Genomic DNA, 20970 nt, shown 5'->3' with positions numbered 1-20970 from the left:
CATTTTTGGGTGGATGACGGACGCGCTGGATTTTCCGCCATTTTGTTCCCGTTTGAACTTTTTTGAAAGAAGGCTGATATAAATACATGCATTCATATTTTTGTTTTATAAGTGTAAGAAAGGTAAACTATAATTTACTGTGTTGAATTCAAACATTGTTTCAAGGCAAATATGTCTCCAACAGATAAAGCTCCGTAAGGTGGCTGAACGATAAAATGGTGCGTGGTCGAACCCGTATCCGGACAGGAAACTTATTTGACCCAAAAAGTAATATTCGAAGGCAAAACAAAATCCGCACTTTTGATGTTTATCAATATTTAATCACGACTTTTCAAGTTTTCTTATCTTCGATTTATTAAAATGATGCCACTCCGTTTTCATGGACAATACTTGCGGTGGATCTCTGCCAAAATTCTCTTGCTTGTGTGTCCGAAAGTCCATATATATAAACCAGAGCTACACCAAATCTAGTCCAAATAATAATGACGTCTTGAAAGGGTATTTTTTATTTGCTGTGACACCTTCAATAGCCTTTCAAGAGGTCATAATTATTTGGACTACACTAATTAATCCTAACATCTGTTATATCCTTAAAACCTTACCCTAACCTCAAACAAACTCTAAAATGGCCTAAAAGTATCCAGGTGGAATTTTTGTGTTTGACATTTGTTCTCCTTAACAAAAATCAACCAAAAAAGTTATCTATGCTCTTCAGAGTTTAAACTTGAATGAAGTTTCATTTGATTGTCATTGTTGTATACTTGGAGATATAAAAGTAATCTAACTGGTTGAGTTAGGGAAGATCTTCTTTGGCTCAATCACTTAGAGGCATTGCCACCAGAAGGCAGTGTCTGCGGGGATGAGTAGCCAAATTGGCATCCATAGGCTAAGCGTATCCACATCTGGTTTTATAGTTAAATGTCATTGGGTCCGGAATAAAACGTGAAATATACTCGGAAATTATCGGTAATTCACAGATTTTGTGAATTCAGTGAAGATAATAATATTTTTTAATTTGTATTTAATAGTTGAAAATGCATAATTAACATGGCCGATTAGACGCACATTACAGGAATAAAAATGTAAGAAAACAGGATAAAATTAGAAATTAAATGTAAATGAACATTTTAAAAGAATAAAATTATACTGAATTTGAAAAAAAAATTGTAAAAACTCGAGTGACTGTGTGAAAATAATTTTCTTGTAAGATTCAAAACAGAAACCAAACTTTTAAAATATCTTAAACGATTTCAAATAAAGCTTGAGTGTATTCATAAATTAAAGAAGCAAGTAATAAGACCAAATTCCATATGTATAAAAATAGATGCATTTGATAATTATACATCCATTCAGAACTCTGGATTCATCTTTTACTTCTTCTACTGTTGCACCTGAAATATAAGGTGTTCATGGCTGACATGCATATCTTATAGGTTAAAATTACATAAAAAATTATAGTAAATAAAGGTAAAAATATTTAAAAACTAACCAGGGACGTTTCTCATCTCTGCGAGTAATCAAATTATTCACAAATTGCGATAATTTACTAGTTTATTTCACGTTTTATTCCCGATCCGATGACATTCAATTATAAAACTGGAAGCAGGTACGCGTAGCCTACGAATGCCAATTTGGCTACTCATCCCCGCATGGGGGTTGGGCAGACACTGCCATACAAGAACACATCTGATTGTCGGGCCATAGTTTTCATACAATTCGAACTGATTGAGAATCATGTTTGTTAATATGATCTTCCAAGAATTACTACTTTCTGTAAAATTCAGTTTACATCTGCTGTGTGGTTTCAGAGGAAGAAAAGTTGGAACTGACCAATTAAAGAATTAAAAAGTACATCTGTTGATCGTTCATGCATGTTTTTCAAAAGTTTGAAATGAACATGATGAAAGGAAATTGCATGTCATGATCATGCTGATGAATTCTTGCTAGTTGGTTATTATTGGCCCAAGTTTGCAGAGATGAACCTGCATAGAATTTAACCCATACAGACAGATTGATGATCAGGAGCAGGATTAAATCTCAGATAACCCTTTAAGCCTTTTGGCCATATAAGCTAAGAAAATCAGAAATGTTGTATGTTACCCTTGTCCCAACATTCGACAACAGCATAATCTATAAACTATGTTCAGCCAAATTACCATGTTAAACAGTGATATACAACAATGAGGTTCATTTGTTATTTTCAAAATCATTTTTAAATAAATTTGAAGGAAAAATGTTCAAAACATGGCCAATAAAACCTTGATTTTTAGCTCACCTGGCCCAAAGGGCCCATAAAGTGTCTGTCTTCTGTTGTCCGTTTTCGTTATTAACTGTTACAAAAATCCATTCTCTTTTCTAAAAGTAATTAAACAGTCTTTGCACTCAACCACAGGCCCAACAGCCCAGGCTTTTAAAAATCCTGCCGGGCCTGTAAAAATCATATCTACAGGCCAATAGAATCTAACTAAAAGTTTTCGTAAAATTCAGCTTCGGGCCTGTAGATTCAAAAGTTTAATCGTGAAGAGTGATTAAAGGTCGGAGAAATTTCTATATTCCCAAAGTTTTATCCTCTGTGTCATTCAAAAACAAATACAAATGTACCAGCTTAAAGTCAAAGACCTCAATTAGCATCATAAAGTTCAGATCAGAGTTCAAGTTTTCATGATAAACATAAACATAAAATAAAAAATAATTTTTTTACTAAAATTAAAGTATCCACAAAATCAACATTAAAATTTAATCTTGTGGATGGAGGGGGGGTGTTACAGAATAATTGGCAAAATATAAAAAGAATACTGAAAAATGGACCAAAAACATCAAGAAAAGAGAATAATGAGACTTGTGTTAAAATATAACCAGATAAAGAATAGAGAATTATGGGCAAAAATTATAAACAATAGAGAAAAATTGCCTAAAAAATTAAAGAATACAGAAATGAAGGACCCCCATCTAGACCCTCATGTATCTTTAAATTTCAACATGAATATTGGTGACAAGAAACATCATAAAGTGAGTAGAAGCAATCAAATGACAAATTCAGCGTCAAGAAAGATGTATAGATTTAAAGAAAAAAATGCACAGTTACAGTTTTAAATTGGTTCATTTGTTGTAGTATATTAATCAATACAATATGCTTTATTTAAAAACACTCCGTCACATTGACATGTGAAACAAGAGGTAAATATATATAAAATACAATCACATACAATCATAGAAATAAATAGACCAACTTAGAAATGAAATATATTAATAATTACTTTACTTTATAATATTTTCGTTAACTTTGAAATGAATAAAGATACATTCTTAAGTACATTAATATTAACCAATGATAGTAGTCCTTTCATTTTTGCTGCACTGGGATGTTTAACATAGTATTCTGGAATGTGCTGATTTCTGATACTTTTTACTAATACAAAATTGCATTCAAATAAATAATGGTATTCATTACCAATAGCATTTAAGCACAAATTACATGTCCTCTTGTCTTTTGGAATATTCAACGGCCTCTGTTGTCTGGTGGTACCATCCTAGCAGTTTTGCCTCAAGTGGGTTTGTCCCTCAGCCTCGTCATTCTGAAGACATTCCAATTTGTATTTTTTTATCCTCTGTTTAGCTTGCAGCATTAAGAGTAAGCATGGTAAGCAGACGCGGATCCAGCCAATTTAAAAAACATGGAAAATGGGGTTCCAACCCTGGAACACCATGAAACTTTCACATAATAAAAAAAAATATGGAGGAAAAAAAAGTTTTTTTTTTAACTCCTTGAACCCCCCCATGGATCTGCCAATTGTAAGATCAGGTCAGAACGTAGTCAGAATAATTTGTCCCAGTGGAGTGACATGTTTTTCTGCAGACTGTTACATGTACATTGAGAATTAGACATTAAAGTTTGGCTTTGTGTGTGGTTTTAGTACAAAGGCTAAGCAGTATTCGTACTAAGCATTAACATATTCTCCTATTTGATTTGCCACTGGATTTAAAGCAGTCATCCATCAAGATGAAAAAAGATAACAAAGGTGAAAGTACAACAATTATAAACAACACTCCTGATATAGAATCAAGCTGTCTTTTAAATAATTGAAAGATGTGATATGATTGCCAATGAGACAACAATCCACCAATGACCAATGGATGTATATTCATGATCATACACTTTCACATCAATGTTTGTACTCCAGATTTCATCTCAGAGGCAACGTCATAAAAAGTACAGGATGGCATAATCTGCATGATCTGGTGAGATGGTAGAGTAAATTTTACAGAAAAATGAATAGAACCATTTAGTAAAATTAATATTCAAATGCAATGTACATATAAATTAGTAATTGACCTTTAACCTTTTCTTTTTCATTTTAGGTTTTTAGTTACCGGTAATGGCTGCACAGAAATAAGATCAACAGGTCAACATGCCTATTACACCCAGAAGAGCTGCAGCAGTTAGCAAAAAAGTAGAAGAATCGGATGGAGATTCAAAGGACGAACAGAGAAAAGAAACACCAACTCATAAAAAGGACACAACAGTTGAAGAAGTGTCTGATGGAAATTCGAGAGGGCGCGGACGACCAAAGAAAGACCCATCAACTCCTAAAAGGGATGCAATAGTAGAGGAAGAAGAAACCAGTATGGATTCTACAAGGAAGAGCCATGGGAGGACAAGAAAAGACACACCAATACCAGAGACAACAGAAACACCTGAAAGGAGAGGTCGAGGGCGATCGAGAAAAGATACACCTGGGACACCTACTGTAAAAGATAGTGAAGAGTCAAAAAAAGGAGGAAGAGGTAGTAGACCAAAGAAAAATGAGGATGAAATCAGTTCTCCTGGTGATGAAAAAAGAGGCCGTGGTCGACCTAAAAAAGATTCAAATGATGCAGATACAACAGAGTCTGAAAAAAACAGTGGAATAGACAAAGAGAGAATTGAGGTCACTTTACCAGGGCGAGGGACAGTGGTAATCAAGTCCGAGCCAGACGATACCTTTCACATGTCAACTCGAAGAAAGACCGGTTTTAGTTGTGAATGTGGGCAATCTTTCTCTGTAGAATATCTTCTAGAGGACCATCAGCGCAGATGTAAGAAGGCAGACACAGGTACTCCAAAACTAGATAAAGGTATAGTAAAAACTATTAAGAAAGAGCCAGGATCAGCAGCTTCTACACCTAAGGGCAGAATGAACAGAGATAAAGAAAAAGCTAAAGAGACTCCCAAGGAAAAGGTTAAGGACACTCCAAAAGAAAAGCCTAAAGTGACACCAAAAGAGAAGACTAGAGAGACACCAAAAGAAAAGTCTAGAGAGACACCAAGAAGAAAACCAGAGTTAAAAGCAAATTTGAATCCAAAAAGTGGAAATGACAAAGCAGAAACAGAATCTAGCAATGATCATAAAAAATCTGAGATTATTGAATCAGTAAAAGATTTGGCTGAAACAGTTGAAAGCTCTGTAAAGGAAATAAATGATAATGACAATCAAAATAAAGCTGAGGAAAATAACATAGCTACTCCAATGGAAACCATATTAGTCAGACCTCCTGGTGTTTCCAAGGAAATATCTACTCCAGTTTCTCGTAGTAAGGCAACTGAGGTTAAGAAGATTCTTGTTGTTACACCAGAAGGACTGAAAAGACAAAGTGTTCCCCAACCTGCAGTTTTAAAAGTAGAAAAGAAGCCTGTAACACCATCAACTAGAGTCATGGTAATGCCGAAGCCAAAATCTGCAGAAAAGAAAGTTGTAGTTCTCATGGGAACGAAAGAAACAGAAGTGAGCATTGATGCAGCTAATGATGATAGAGAGGAAGAAGAATTAGAAACAGTAACGTATCAAGCAGTGGCAATAGAAGAGAGTCAACAAGAACACGTCAAAGAAACAGAAGAACAATCTTCCAATGTTGAGACGACTGGAGAAGAGACGGAAGAAATAAAAGTGGGAGAAACAGATGTTGAAAATGATGGAGATGCACAGCCTGTGCAACAAGGAGCACAAATAGTGGAGGTAGATGCTGTAACTGGACAGGTAATAGTGGTACAGGAGAGTCTGCAAAAAGTGGAGAATAGTGAAAATGCTGAACAGGTAGTAGAATTAGAGGCAAGTGCAGAGAAGATAGCAGTGTTACAGGAGAGCTTAGGGATAATGGACTTGCCACAAGAGCAAGTGGAGGATACTGCTGAGCGAAGTAGCTCTGTAGTAAATGCAACTGAAGAAAAAATGGATGTTGATCAGAGTGATGAAGGGGCGGAGACTGAAGAACATAAGAATCAGGAGGAGAAAGAGGAAGGCGAGGTTAGTTCTTTTACAAGTAGTATAAATAGATATTGAAAATGCATTATACAATTTTGCTCTCATGGTAAAATTTAACATTTTTTTATTATAAATAAAAGAAGGTATTAGCATGATTAGGTATACATGGTATATATTTGACGAGACAGATACCAAACGACACTAAAAAATTTAAAAAAAAAAACATCTAGAAGTCGTCAAACTTTCGCTCACATTGTCTAATTACATGTATGTCAAAGTTTATATCATCAATTCTTGAATAAAGTTGTGAATAAATGTGACAATATCTTAGCAATGTTTATCCTTCCATTTAAAAAATTTGCAGAAAGTTGTGTTTTTTTTATGTGACATCATTAGGCATGGTTGCCTCTTTTCATGACGTCACAATAGGAAATTCAGGAGAAACCAAGACAATTTGATGTCATAATTGAATTTCGAACAATCATGTGCTTAGAACAAAGTTTTCTCTAGAGATGAGAAATATTTTTCTCACACTGATTGAGAAATGTGAAAATAGCATGAAAATTAGAGAAAATTTATTTCAGGAAATGCTGCATACAGATAATACTATGAAATTTTGAAATGCCACTTTAATTTTTGCACTAATAAAAAATGTTGCAAATTAGATATATATCAGAATTTACAGTATTTCGCAGAATTTTTTAACACAAAAGCTTGTACTTCATTATAATTTTTCCATGTTGTTGCATGTGAAAGTTTTATAAAGAAAACAAAAGAAATTGCAATGAACACAGTGAATAGAAGTTTTGTCCAGTCTGTGTCCATTCCAACTGTGGACAGATGGAAATGACAAATATAGAAATAAGAAGATGTGGTATGATTGCCAATGAGACAACTCTCCAGAAGAGACCAAATGACATAAACTATAGGTCACCCTATGGCTTTCTAATAAAATTGAGAATGGAAATGGGGAATATGTCAAAGAGACAACAACCCAGCCAAAGAGCAGACAACAGCCGAAGGCCACCAATAGATCTTCAATGCAGCGAGAAAATCCCGCACCCGAAGGTGGTCCTCAGCTGGCCCCTAAATAAAATTGTGTGCTAGTTCAGTAAAAAATGGACGTCACACTAAACTCCAAAACATATAAATGAACTAAAATTAAAAAAAACATACAAGACCAACAAAGAGGAGCCTGATGGGTTATTTTGGTTCTTCGTGATCGGCGCATTTTCGCTATCGTGATCCGTTTTTCTACAGATTTTTTTTTTTTTTATATTTTCGTGATCCGTGATCATGGAAATTTATTTTCTGTGAATCGTGATCATGGAAATTTATTTTCTGTGAATCGTGATTGACAAAAAAATCAACTCGTGAATCGTGATGAGACCCCCCCCATCAGGCCCCTCAACAAAGGCCAGAGGCTCCTGACTTGGGACAGGTGCAAAAATTTATTTGAATCTGTAGTGTATTTTGATAATTTTGTTTTAGGTGAAAGAAGCAGATGATGATGAGGAACATGAGGAAGATGAGGAGATTTTAGATGACGGAGCTTTGGATGGTAAACGTAAGATTTCTGATGATGAAACATGGACTCCTCTGGCAAAGAGGATCAGAAGATCAATAGGTACACCAGCTGCATCTGGTACAAAGTCCAAGAGTTCGTACAGACCGAAAAAGCCGCCAAAGAATGCTTTATCCCTGTTATCTGAAGCTGCTAAGAAAACAATGGAGAAAGCAAAAGAGGAGAACGTTGAATTGGATCCAGTTCAGCTGAAGATATTTGAAAGTCTAGTTTCCGTCGCCGTGAAAGATGAGGAAATTGATGAGGAGGAGGACGAGATGATGGAGGTAAGAGTGATTAAACAAGAAGAATCGGCTGAAGGTATTGACCTAGATGAAGATGGTGAAGTGGCAGCTGTTATTTACAACGATGATGAAGAAGCACTGGTAGATATTTCAGTTATTGAGTCCATGGTCGATTTAGAATCAGCTGAATGTGGCATTTGCTTCATGAAATTCAAAAATTCTAAATACATGAGAAACCACCTTGTCACCCATACAGGAAATAAAAAATTCACTTGTGAGGTCTGCTCTAAAAGATTCATGAGAAAATATGACCTCCAACAGCACATGATGAGAGTCCATTCTTTCATCAAGGCTGCTCGTGGGAAAATTATTTCTTCGGAAGAAGAACTTCTAGCCAGTAACAATGAAGCAGACTTGAAGACGTGTAAGTTTTGTCAAACTCATTTCACTACTCAGTTCATGCTGGATGCTCATTTGGAAGAGAAACATTCGGAAGAGCGTCCATTCGAATGCCCTACTTGCCAGTCAAAGTTTCCAACACAGAAGAAGCTTGTCCGTCACAAGGACTCGGTCCACTCTGAACGACAACACCAGTGTGAGCATTGCGAGAAATCGTTCAGGTTTCTATATGCCTTGAAAGAACATGAAAAGACCCACAACGAGGCCAAGCCATTTTTGTGCGACGACTGTGGAAAAGGTTTTGCCTTAGCTAAATACCTGCAGAAGCATAAACAGCGCCACACTGCTCCAGAAGTCATGGACAAGGTTTATAATTGTAGATATTGCGATAAAACATTTGACAATCTGCATGAATACCAACAGCATATAAGGACCCATACAGATGCTGAGGATAGAATATTCCAATGTGACCAGTGTCCAAAACGATTCTTCAAACAGGTAATGCTGTGTACATGTCGCTGAGGGTCTGGAGGGATGGGGAGGGGGGGGGGGGGTCCTTCAATTCTGTATTCTTTAATTTTATAAGCCATTTTCTCTATTCTTTATAAATTTTGCCTGTTAATCTGTATTTTTTATATTTTAGCACCCCAATATTCTCTATTCTATTTTTGCCTTATATTCTGCACATTTTGTCCTATTCTCTATTCTGTAACCCCATCCACACCCTCATAGATGTGTCTCAATTCATACGTTTTGTTCCAAAAGAAAAATGATTTCATTTGGTGGTGCGGATTTCAGTTGTAATAATTCAGGAAAAAAACAGAATTCATACATATGATAACATGTACATATACAAAGGGATTTAAAAAAGCATTCATGAACTAGTATTTTCTAATCTAATCAATATCCAGTCTCTTATTAGCTCACTGGCAACAATTGAAAAGCAGTACCAGTATTAGACAACATACTTGCAGTCAGGGATACTACTTGTACAAGTAATTTTTATTTACTTGAAGAAGTAAATATTAATATATTTATATAAGTAAATTTGTAGGATACTTATACAAGTGTATTTTATTTACTTGTAGAGGTAAATAATTTTTAGGCCTAGTTATGTCCCTTAGACATTCAGATTTTTTACTTATACAAGTAAAAAAGTCATCCTATCCTCTTTTCTTGAATTCTTAGAACATGTAGAACTTCTTTGCTCTAACAGAATTTTGAATTGTCTGTCCTTTGCAGATGTCTTTACGTATCATTTAAGTGTAATTTCATGGACAATGCAAATCTCATTTGTCTGTTATCTTCAGAACACTGCTCGTTTACAAGCCCCCAAGGACCAATTTTTGACGGCCTTGAGCAAATACTTAAGATCTTTGCGCAATCAGTTTCTTTGTTGAATTAATGAGATGAAACATTGAACTCTTATAAAAAATTATGAGCTAACCTGAGAAAAATTGTTAAAGGCATGATTTTACATCTCAAAACTTGAGAATTTTAGTGGGATTGTAAAAAAAAATTACTTGTACAAGTAAATTTTTGAGAAAATTAAGGAGAGATTATTCAAACATTATAATTAACTACATAATAAAATTGAGAATGGAAATGGGGAATGTGTCAAAGAGACAACAACCCGACCATAGAGCAGACAACAGCCGAAGGCCACCAATGGGTCTTCAATGCAGCGAGAAACTCCCGCACCCTGAGGTGTCCTTCAGCTGGCCCCTAAACAAATAAGTATACTAGTTCAGTGATAATGGACGTCATACTAAACTCCAAATTATACACAGGAAACTAAAATTAAAAATGATACAAGACTAACAAAGGCCAGAGGCTCCTGACTTGGGACAGGCGCAAAAATGCGGCGGGGTTTAAAACATGTTTTTTGAGATCTCAACCCTCCCCCTATACCTCTAGCCAATGTAGAAAAAACAAACGCACAACAGTACGCACAGTAAAACTCAGTATGAGAGAAGTCCGAGTCCGATGTCAGAATAGGAAACAAAAGAAAATAAACAAAATGACAATAATACATAAATAACAACAGACTACTAGCAGTTACTGACATGCCAGCTCCAGACCTCAATTAAACTGATTGAAAGATTATATAAGTATATTTTATTTACTTCTTCAATAAATAAAGATTACTTGTACAAGTAGTACCCCTGACTGACTTGTAAGTGAACAATGGGAGATTTTACTTAAGTTATTTTATTGGCCAGCAATGAAGTTTTAGAATTAAGGAAATTACTTTAATCATAGATATCATAAAGAACAAACCATCAGCTCTTTTAAATGAAACAAAGATCACAAAGGTTTAAAAAAAAACATAGAAAATATGCAATAAATTTTCCGAGAGTTTTACATTGGAAGAAAAAGTTATTTTCTTCGCCTGTCAGTTTCATTGAAAAACTTAAAAAAACATGTTAAAGATAACTGTTGATAATTGTTATAAACATTTCAGTCATTGTCAAATTACAAATATTTCCTGGATTTTATCCATCATTATATTAGAAAATTTTGAGTTTTAGATTAAATTGTTAGCACAGTTATTGTTCTTAGATGATGATTTTTTGCATTTTATAAAATTAAGGAGACCACTTTCAACCAGAGTCCAAATGATGTGGACGTAAGAAACTATAGGCCACTGACAGCTTTTAACAAGGAGCAAGTTCCATACCGTACAGTCCGCTATATTTTTGCCAATATATTGAAAACTATAATAGACAGAACTTGAATTAAAACAGCATAAATGATCATCAATAAAAAGATCTACAATGCAAATATGACTGAAAGGATATACATGTACTGACTTTAATAGGAGTTATTGCCCTAAATTACTATTTTGTTATCATGTGACAAGTGATGTTGCACTAATGACAACTTTACTTAAAAATTGGAGTTACCTTTAATCATGTTAATTTAGAAAACTATTATAGATCATAGGTAGAAACTTGAAACTGTAAACAATAAAAATGATCAGCATTACATGATACATTTTTGACTGGTGAGCAATTTTAGCTACTGAATCCCATTATCCACTTTATTAATGGACTTTGATTTTTATTGACTTGTACTATTTTTCACAGGCTCATTTGAAAAGACACATCATGACTCATTCGACTGTTAGATGTTATCAGTGCTCGTATTGTGCCAAGGCCTACAAGGATCCTGACACACTACGGAAACACATCAGGTTTATCCACAAGACAGCCGAGGAGGACGGCAACAGGAAGGAGTACCCATGTCCATTCTGTGACAAGGTGTTCTATAGTAATGGTCATCGTAAGAGACATTTGATCAAGCACACAGGTTTGTATAAACTCAACATAAATTAACAAGATAAATTTTTATTATATAAAAATAAGACAATTTGGTATGATTATGAGACAACTAGCCGCCAAAGTTCAAATGAAGTGGATGTAAGCAATTATAGGCAATCGTACGGCCTTCAACAATGAGAAAAACCTATACCGTATAGTTGACTATAAAAGGCCCAGACATGAAAATATGAAACAATTCAATTGAGAAAACGAACAGTCTAATTTAAAACAAAACAATTTACAATTCATTAGGAATTATAATGTTTATTCTTAAACTGAGCATTATCCTTATTCTAGGATCATGTATAAGTATTGGATAGAAGATATGCATGTCTTGCCTACAGAATTAAAAGTCTGGTATTTTTAAGAGATTATACAACCACTGGGTATATACCACTGCTTGTTGATATTTCACATCATAAGTCGAAGAAAAAAACATAATGACAAAAAAAAATGAAAAGACAAAACACTGTAGGAATGTAAAGACTGAAAAAGAGATATGAAAGATACCAGAGGGACATTCAAACTCATAAGTCAAAAATAAACTAACAATGCCATGGCTAAACAAGAAAATGACCAACAGACAAACAATAGTACACAAAACACAACATAGAAAACTAAAGACTGAGCAACACAAACTACACCGAAAATAAAAGGTTAACTCTGGTGCTCTAGAAGGGAAAGCAGTTCCTGCTCCACATATTGCACCGGTTGTGTTACTCTTGAAGAGATGACTTCAACTTTACCTCGTGAAACCTATGATTCAAAAGCTGTGTTGTACTCAGCAATACTTCAAGAATTTTGTTATTAGTAGAACATTTTTGCTAGGGGGTTGTTTTTGCTTATTTTACTATGAAGATAGAATCGTTTGATTTTTAACATGTTTAAGGAAGATTCAGGGACAATAAAATGATAAAAATGCAGCTCTGGTGAATTTAATCATTGTTTTTTTGTTCAACAGGTGAAAGACCATTTAAGTGTGAGGAATGTGGGAAAGGGTTTACAGAGAAAAGAAGTCTTCAGAATCATCAGAGAATACATAGTGGTGAGTAAACAGATAACAGGACAGAATTAAAGGGGGGGGGGGGTTACAGGACAGAATAAGGGGGAGGGGGTAATGGACAGAATAAAGGAAAGGGTTTACAGAGAAAAGAAGTCTTCAGAATCATCAGAGATACATAGTGGTGAGTAAACAGATAACAGGACAGAAATAGGGGGAGGGGTTACAGGACAGAATAAGGGGGAGGGTTTACAGAGAAAAGAAGTCTCCAGAATCATCAGAGAATACATAGTGGTGAGTAAACAGGTAACAGGACAGAATTAAGGGGAGGGGTTACAGGACAGAATTAGGGGGAGGGTTTACAGAGAAAAGAAGTCTTCAGAATTATCAGAGATACATAGTGATGAGTATACAGATTGCAGGACAGAAATAGGGGATGGGTGTCAGGATTGAGATAGGAGGAGGGGTGTCAGGATGGAGAGAGGGATAGGGGTTACAGGATTGAGGTTAGGGGGTTACAGGACAGAATTAGATAGATGGTTACAGGATGGAGAGAGGGAAGGGGTAACAGGACAGAATTAGGGGGAGGGGTCACAGGATTGAGTGATGCCTTAAAGTCCAAAAAATACATTTAAATGTGATCAATGATTTAACATGGTTTGCATAGTCTATTAAAATCCTTCAAAGGATTTGAAATTCATTAAATAAGTTCAGATGTCCTTTAAGTCATGTAATATGAAAATAAGAAATGTGGTATGATTGCCAATGAGACAACTTTCCATCAGAGATAAAATGAAGTAGAAATTAGCAACTATAGTTTACCATAGTGGCTTCATCAATGAGCAAAAACCCATACTGCATAGCAAGCTATACAAAACCCAGACATGACAATTGTAAAACAATTCAAACGAGAAAAATAAACGGCATTATTTATATAAAATTAAAAAAAAACAATAAACAAAAAACAGGGGTTCAAATTAACATTTGGTACTGGAAGGTCCAGGACCTTTGACACTCCAAACTGAAAGGTCCACAACCTAAATCCCAGGTCCTATTTTTACATGAAATATTTCATAAATCATTAAGATACAAAATTAATGTGCTTTTGGTGTTAGGTTAGCTTGTTTCATCATATTTGAACTGCATGTAATGTTTTGTTAAGTTTACAAATATATTGCCAGGCAACCATATAGCACCAAACTGTCAGTGTCACTGTGGTATATTGCCACTCATACCACATCTTCTTATATCTATATAACATATCATCTCGTTTCTAATATAATTGGCTATCCAGCGAATAAACAGTTTACAACCTTCAATATTGAAGGACTGCTTACCAACATCAACACCATTTTTGCTCTGGACTTCAAGAACAAATTCATAGTCACTGTAGGGTTTCCCTTTTTTTGCAACACTGTATGCAGTGTTGAAGAGAACCTTATATCTATTTAACTGATCAGGCTTACATTGCTGCTTGAGAATACATTGTCCAAGTTTAGTGTCTGACAATAAATCTTTAGACTTAAAATTTGGATCTCTTTCATAGATCCACTGCTTTAAACAAGATAAATGCTGGGGTGTCACTTCGTGTATTTTTATTGGTCTATTTTAAGATTTTATGTTCCTCTTACAAGTGCACTTTCTTTTTCTGAATGTGTTGGGAACTTCTGGCAGTATGAATACGACCGATTAGACCAGTTGATTCATTAAATATAGCCACGGTCGATCGATTTTCCAGTGGGGCTTAAATTTCCGTTCCCGTTTTTCATGATCGTATTTTCGGTCTTCAGTGAGATCTTTATTTGATTTCTTTTGTTTTGTTCCCAATGAAGACGCAGAAGACCATTCATCATCAGGCTTTCTCTTGGAAGACGTGACACCAAAGAGAAACACTCATTTTGTTCGAAAATGTCTAAATGATTTGTCACGTGACTTATCGCAACTATTTATAACCTAGTGTTTCCAAGAAATACAAGGTAAAAATAACTTTTATCTCTCGTCGACTCGGTATAGGTCAGGGATGAAACATTTTATCATCTCGATAATAATATGGCTTTGAAATGACGATACTGATGGTTAAAAAGGTCGGCAAAGTTAATTTTTATTTCCTTTCAAATCGAAGGTCCGTCGGGCGTAGATAGTTACCAAAACGAAAGTCCGATTGCAACAGTGGAAGGTCACAGACCTCAGACCACCGCTAATTTGAACCCCTGAAAAAACAAATATAATCTACAATGATTTACACATTAACAATTTCAATATTAATCATACATGTATAATATCTTGATAAAATTTCCAGGGAGCAGGGCTATAAATATTCCCTGTAGCAAGGTATATTTTTATGCCCCAGCCGTAACGGAGGGGGCATTAAGTTTTACCCTTATATGAAACTTATCCACAATGCTTATTACCACAAAACACAGATTGAGTTTGAATTTTGGTGGCATCACTTTTACCGTTCGAGAGTTATGCCCCTGTACCAAAGGAAAAATTGCTGAATTTTTCGTTTCCGTTCTCTAACTTTAGTTTGCCTCAATCAAATCTTATAAAACTTATCCACAATGTTTATTACCACAAAACACAGATCAAGTTTGAATTTTGGTGACGTCACTTTTACTGTTTTAGAGTTATGCTCCTTTACAAATGGAAAAATTGCTGAAATATTAGTTTTTGTTCTCTAACTTTAGTTTGCCTCAACCAAATTTTACGAAACTTATCCACAATGTTTATTACCACAAAACACAGATTAAGTATGAATTTTGTTGGTGTCACATTTACCATTCTAGAGTTATGCCCTTTACAAATCTCAAAATTGCTGAAATATTTGTTTCTGTTCTCTAACTTTAGTTTGCCTCAACCAAATTTTATGAAACTTATGCACAATGCTAATTACCACAAAACACAGATAAAGATTGAATTTTGTTGGCGTCACTTTTACTGTTCTAGAGTTATACCCCTTTAAAAATGGAAAAATTGCTGAATTTTTTGTTTCCGTTCTCTAATTTTAAGTTTACGTCAACTTAATGTTTTGAAACTTATAAACAATGTTAACTACCACAAAACTCAGATCAAGTTCAAATTTGGGTAGTGTCACTTTTACAGTTCTTGAGTTATGGCCCTTTATAACGTTATATGCAAGCAGGGGCATACACATTCCCCATTTATTTACCTATCAGTCAGTCCATCAGTTGTTTATATCAGATTGCAACCTTTACTTGGATACATGGTCGCATATATTGAGATGAATATCCCTAATTATTTTCAGGTCTCCAAATTAAAGGTCAAGGTTGTTGTTACTAAATAAAGACTGAAATATGTGCAGAAAAAAATGATTCAGATGCAAAATCAAATGCTACATGTGGGATTGCTTCTTTACTTTTATATATGGTCACATATGTTAAGTAGAAGATCTCTCACTGGGTCTAAGGTCAAGGTCAAAGTTACTTAAATAAATTTGTGTAAGACAATTTTACCATATGAAATCATACCTGAAAAGAATTATACCTTAAAGAATACAGAAAAAAACTATGCCATAGATTTTCCTTTTATATGGTGGCTTGGAATGGGGAATGAGAGTTTACTCACTTAACTTAGGTACTTAAATTCGTTTTTACAGAATTTTAAATGTTTTTCTTCTATATTATAAAAAAGTTTTTTTTTTTTTTTTTTTTTATATATTTGATTTTTTTTTCAGTTTACATCAAAGATATGCTAGTTTTGAAAATGAAAAAATCCATCAATTTACTTTTCAAAATTATACATATATGTTTCAGGTGAAAGACCTTACTCTTGCAAGATATGTGGGAAGGCCTTTATCCAGCTGTCACATCTAAATCGTCACACGTTCCTCCATACTCAGATACGTAACTTTGAGTGTGATGAATGTGGTAAAAAATTCTTTGAGAATGCTGACCTGCAGAAACATCAGAGAATCCACTCAAAGGACAAACCATACAAGTGTGAATTCTGTGGCATCGGATTCTCACAGCCAAACATATTGAAATGCCACAGGAGGAGACACACGGGTGAGAAACCGTACGTCTGTGACATTTGTAATCGAGCATTTATTCAGATGGGGGCGCTGCAGACACATCGGAGGTTACATACTGGAGAACGGCCATTTAAGTGCAGTTATTGCGGACAGGGATTTGTGTCGAAGGAGAGGATGAAATTTCACACCTATATTCATACAGGTATCACGCCCCATATCTGTCACATTTGTGGTAAAGGTTTCAGGTTAAAGTTCAAACTTCAAAGTCATCTTGATTCTCATGAGGGCGTGTATAGATACCAGTGTAAAATCTGCAATAAAGGGTTCTTAGAGAAGACAAAACTCAATCGTCACATTAAACAAATTCATGACGACCCGTCAAATCCAGATACAGATAGTTATATTGAGAATAACATCCGAATTATACAACGGCCAGAGCCTCAAACTCCAAAGTTTCAGATCGTTGAGTTGCATCCAGATGATGAAGCTACTACAACTCATGTCATTGTTGAAGATGATACGCTTCGTAACTTCAGTGAAATCGCAGTTAACAGCATGTCCCAGCCAGCAGCTAACGAGGAAGTCATAGAAACAACACAGAATGTCCCAGGGTCATACGAGATACAGACATCAGAAGGAGACTCTTCTAATGCTGTTCAGCATATTCAGTTTGATTCAGAGTCGGGAGAAATCACTGCCTCAGGGGGAACAACTCTGTTTGATGGAACTACTACTATTAACTTGCCAGAAGGGATCATTTATGAAGGAATGGAGAATGGTGAGGAAGTGGTGTATGTGGTGATACCAGAAGATAATCAGACTGTTATCCTTTCATAAAACTGATATGAAGGAAGTAGTGTATGTGGTGATACCAGAAGATAATTAGACTGTTTACTTGCCATAAAACTGATATGAAGTTTTTACAGCATTTATTAGGGATACTTGAAAGAATTAGACTTTATAGACATTTTGTTTTAAACTGAAATAAAGCTTTGTGTAAGGCCAAAAACAAAACTACTAGTGTTTAGGGTTGCCAATACAACCCTATTTTCAATGCCTCAAAATGTCTACCTTAATTTTTTTATTGGTATATATAGTAGTGCATTGAATAATTCCGGTTAGTTGATATGTAATAATGGGAGCTACCATTTGATATTTATGGGGGGGCTAGGATGAAAAATTTTTGTCCTGCATTTTTTTTAATTTTTAGTCTCTGTCCTGCGTTTTTATTTTTCACTCTATTCGGTCCTGCCTTTTTTTTTTTTTACATTAATTGTCAAAACTCCTGTCCTGCCTATTTTTTTCAAATTTCATCCTTGCCCCCCGCCCATAAAAATCAAATGGTAGCTCCCTTACTATAAGATGTTAAATTAGAGTGTTGTCGCAGTATGTCAGGAGTGACCACTTTTTAAAGAATAGTTCATTGAACACTAGCAGGAGATAAATCACCTGGTTTGTATTGTACAAAGATAACATTGTATATTTATAAATAGCAATACTGAAATGGGATTGTTATATAAATTTTTACGAAAATAGTATCGTGCTCATTTTAGCATTTAAAGTAATTTTGAAAAAGAGCAACTTTAATGACATAAATAAATATTTTTACATGTATTTACAAAACACAAGTTCTTCAATTTTGATGTGAAATTTAATGAATTCCTTATTTAGGAAACGACTGATATAACGATCTATTTTTAGTATTTAGGATACACTCAAATATGTTTTCATGTTTTAAAAATTTTTTATTATCCACAAGAAATTCTCCCAACTCCCCCTTGAACTTTTAAACGTAAATAATGAAAATCATGTTTCCTCAGCATATTTTTGGCTTCTAGTCAATACATAATCAGAAATCATGTAATCACAGATAAATTTAATCGCAAAGTAATTTTTTATGAGAATTTTACATAATAAGCGTTTTTGTTGGTCATGTTGGTAGTTGTATCAAGTTTTATTGTGATTATACATATGACTTACGTTTTATGTGAGTGACTTCTACAAATGACCTTGACTACCCACGTGAGTCTCCCACGGTCGGTTATGTAAGTTATACAGTGAAAGCTGTTTTTCTTTGTTGAGTTAACGGTTTGCATTTTAAAATTTTGTATATATTATGCGTATGTACTGTACATGTTGAAATATTTATGTATGTAATATGCATAATTATTTTTATGAAGAAAAGTTATTATAAAATCAATTTCATTCTTTATATTCTTGGATATTCGGGCTATTTTTCTAACAATGCCTTCTTTTTCTATGAAAAGTAGATGGTATATTTGTATATGTGATGTTCAGTAAGCACTTGGTAGTTTTGTTTAAAGTCAGGATGTTTTGAATTGAATAGAAAAAAAAACTTTATTGGTACACCAGTCCTTTGACTTGAGTTTTGACAACTATGACAAATTCTTGCTTGATATATTTGAACCTTTGTGTATCGAGAGCTAATGAATAGCTATATTCTAAAAGATTTTTGATATCAGTATTTTTGAATGATTATGTAGCTGTCAATGGTGAAAGTTTCAAGTAAGGGAGATACCATTTGATTTTTATGGGGGGGGGGGGGGGGGGGGGGGAGGGCTAGGATGAAATTTGAAAAAAATAGGCAGGACAGGAGTTTTGAATAAAAAAAAAAGGCAGGATGAGACACTTTGCAAAAAAAAAGGCAGGATGACAATTTATGTAAAAAAAAAAAGTCAGGACCGAATAGAGTGAAAAATAAAAAGTTTTATCTGTTTTTCCTTCATTTTCCAAATTAAACCATTATATTATATTTGTTAAATTTGATTTTGAAACAAATTGTATGATTCAGTATTTGCATTTTTTTTAAATGGTGTTCATTGCATACTTTATATTTTTAATGTAAGAAATAAAAGGTAATTTGTTGTTATAATGAAAGTTCTTAGAAAAGACGTCAATTGTTTCATTGTTTTAAATACATGAATGGAAAAAAGACGGAAGGATAAATTGACTTTTGAAATTTGTATTCACTCATAATTACCTTACTATTAGTTGAATTTCATTGTTAATCCAGTTTGTGTTGCATTGTTGATATAATTACATTAAAATATCAAACTTTAATATTTTATAGTGTGTCTTTCTATGTTGTGATGTTGTACTATTGTTTCAGAAAAGGGTGAATATTTGGTACCATTAAAACGTTTAATCCCGCTGCAAATAGTTCATATGTGTTTCTCGTTTCTCATTTTTATATAGATTAGACCGTTGGTTTTCCCGTTTGAATGGTTTTACACTAGTCATTTTTTGGGCCCTTTATAGCTTGCTGTTCAGTGTGAGCCAATGCTTCGTGTTGAAGGCCGTACCTTGACCTATAATGGTTTACTTTTATAAATTGTTACTTGGATGGAAAGTTGTCTCATTGGCACTCATACCACATCTTCTTATATCTATTGTCTTTTTTAGCCTATTTTGACCATTGTTGATAGTTTTGACTACCTAGGCAGTACAAAAGATAGCTTATATTATCTATATGATACATCTCCCTCATGCAATGCTCCGATTCCTTGCCCAGCTTTGGCTATATTTTTTGTAGTTTTTGGTTTAATCAGGTCTTCAAATTTTTAATAAATTTTGGATTTTCAAATCATTTGGTCTAGAGCATCACTGAAGAGACATATTTGTTGAAAAGCCCAACTGGTGCAATATAGAAATTGGTACATTTAATGTTACTAGTCCCCTATCGAAGAGGTCGAAGGGGACTTTAGGTTTGCACTCCGTCCATCTGTCTGTCTGTCTGTCTGTCTGTCAGTCCTTCAAATCAGTTTTCCACACTCTTTTCTTCATGCTTGAAGATATTGATTTGATATTTGGTGTATTGTTTTATCATGACAAGTTACAGATCAAGTTTGAATTTTGTTCCGGTTTGATGATTTTGTGCAGAGTTATGGTCCTTTGACCTAGAAAATTCACTAAAATAATCAGTTTTCTGCACTTTTTTTTGTCATTCTTGAAGATATTGATTTGATAATTGGTATATAGTTTATCATGACAAGTTACAGTTGAAGTTTGAATTTTGTTCCCGTCTGATGATTTTGTGCAAGGTTATGGTCCTTGGACTTAGAAAATTCACTTAAAAAATCAGTTTCAACACTTTTTTTAAGTCATGCTTGAAGATATTGACTTGATATTTGTTATATAGTTTACACCATGACAAGTAATAGATCAAGTTAGACTTTTGTTCCAATACAA

The 20970-nt window shown here is 34.4% G+C and overlaps 1 protein-coding gene across 1 annotated transcript; it reads left to right on the top strand.

Annotated features, from left to right (window-relative positions):
- LOC127732539 (uncharacterized) lies at positions 1-19842 on the top strand. The gene is made up of 6 exons (XM_052241588.1): positions 1-122; positions 4360-6281; positions 7731-8945; positions 11537-11759; positions 12732-12815; positions 16544-19842. Exons 2-6 carry the CDS (start codon positions 4410-4412, stop codon positions 17596-17598), a joined length of 4449 nt encoding a protein of 1482 aa, XP_052097548.1. The 5' UTR covers positions 1-122; positions 4360-4409; the 3' UTR covers positions 17599-19842.
- Positions 19843-20970: the final 1128 nt, after the last annotated feature.

The sequence above is a fragment of the Mytilus californianus genome, unplaced genomic scaffold (genome assembly GCF_021869535.1).
Source record: "Mytilus californianus isolate M0D057914Y unplaced genomic scaffold, xbMytCali1.0.p SCAF_25, whole genome shotgun sequence".
NCBI classification, from domain to species: Eukaryota; Metazoa; Mollusca; class Bivalvia; order Mytilida; family Mytilidae; genus Mytilus; species Mytilus californianus.
The sequence above is the reverse complement of the archived record's forward strand: the minus strand, read 5'-3'. Positions and strand labels throughout refer to the sequence as shown.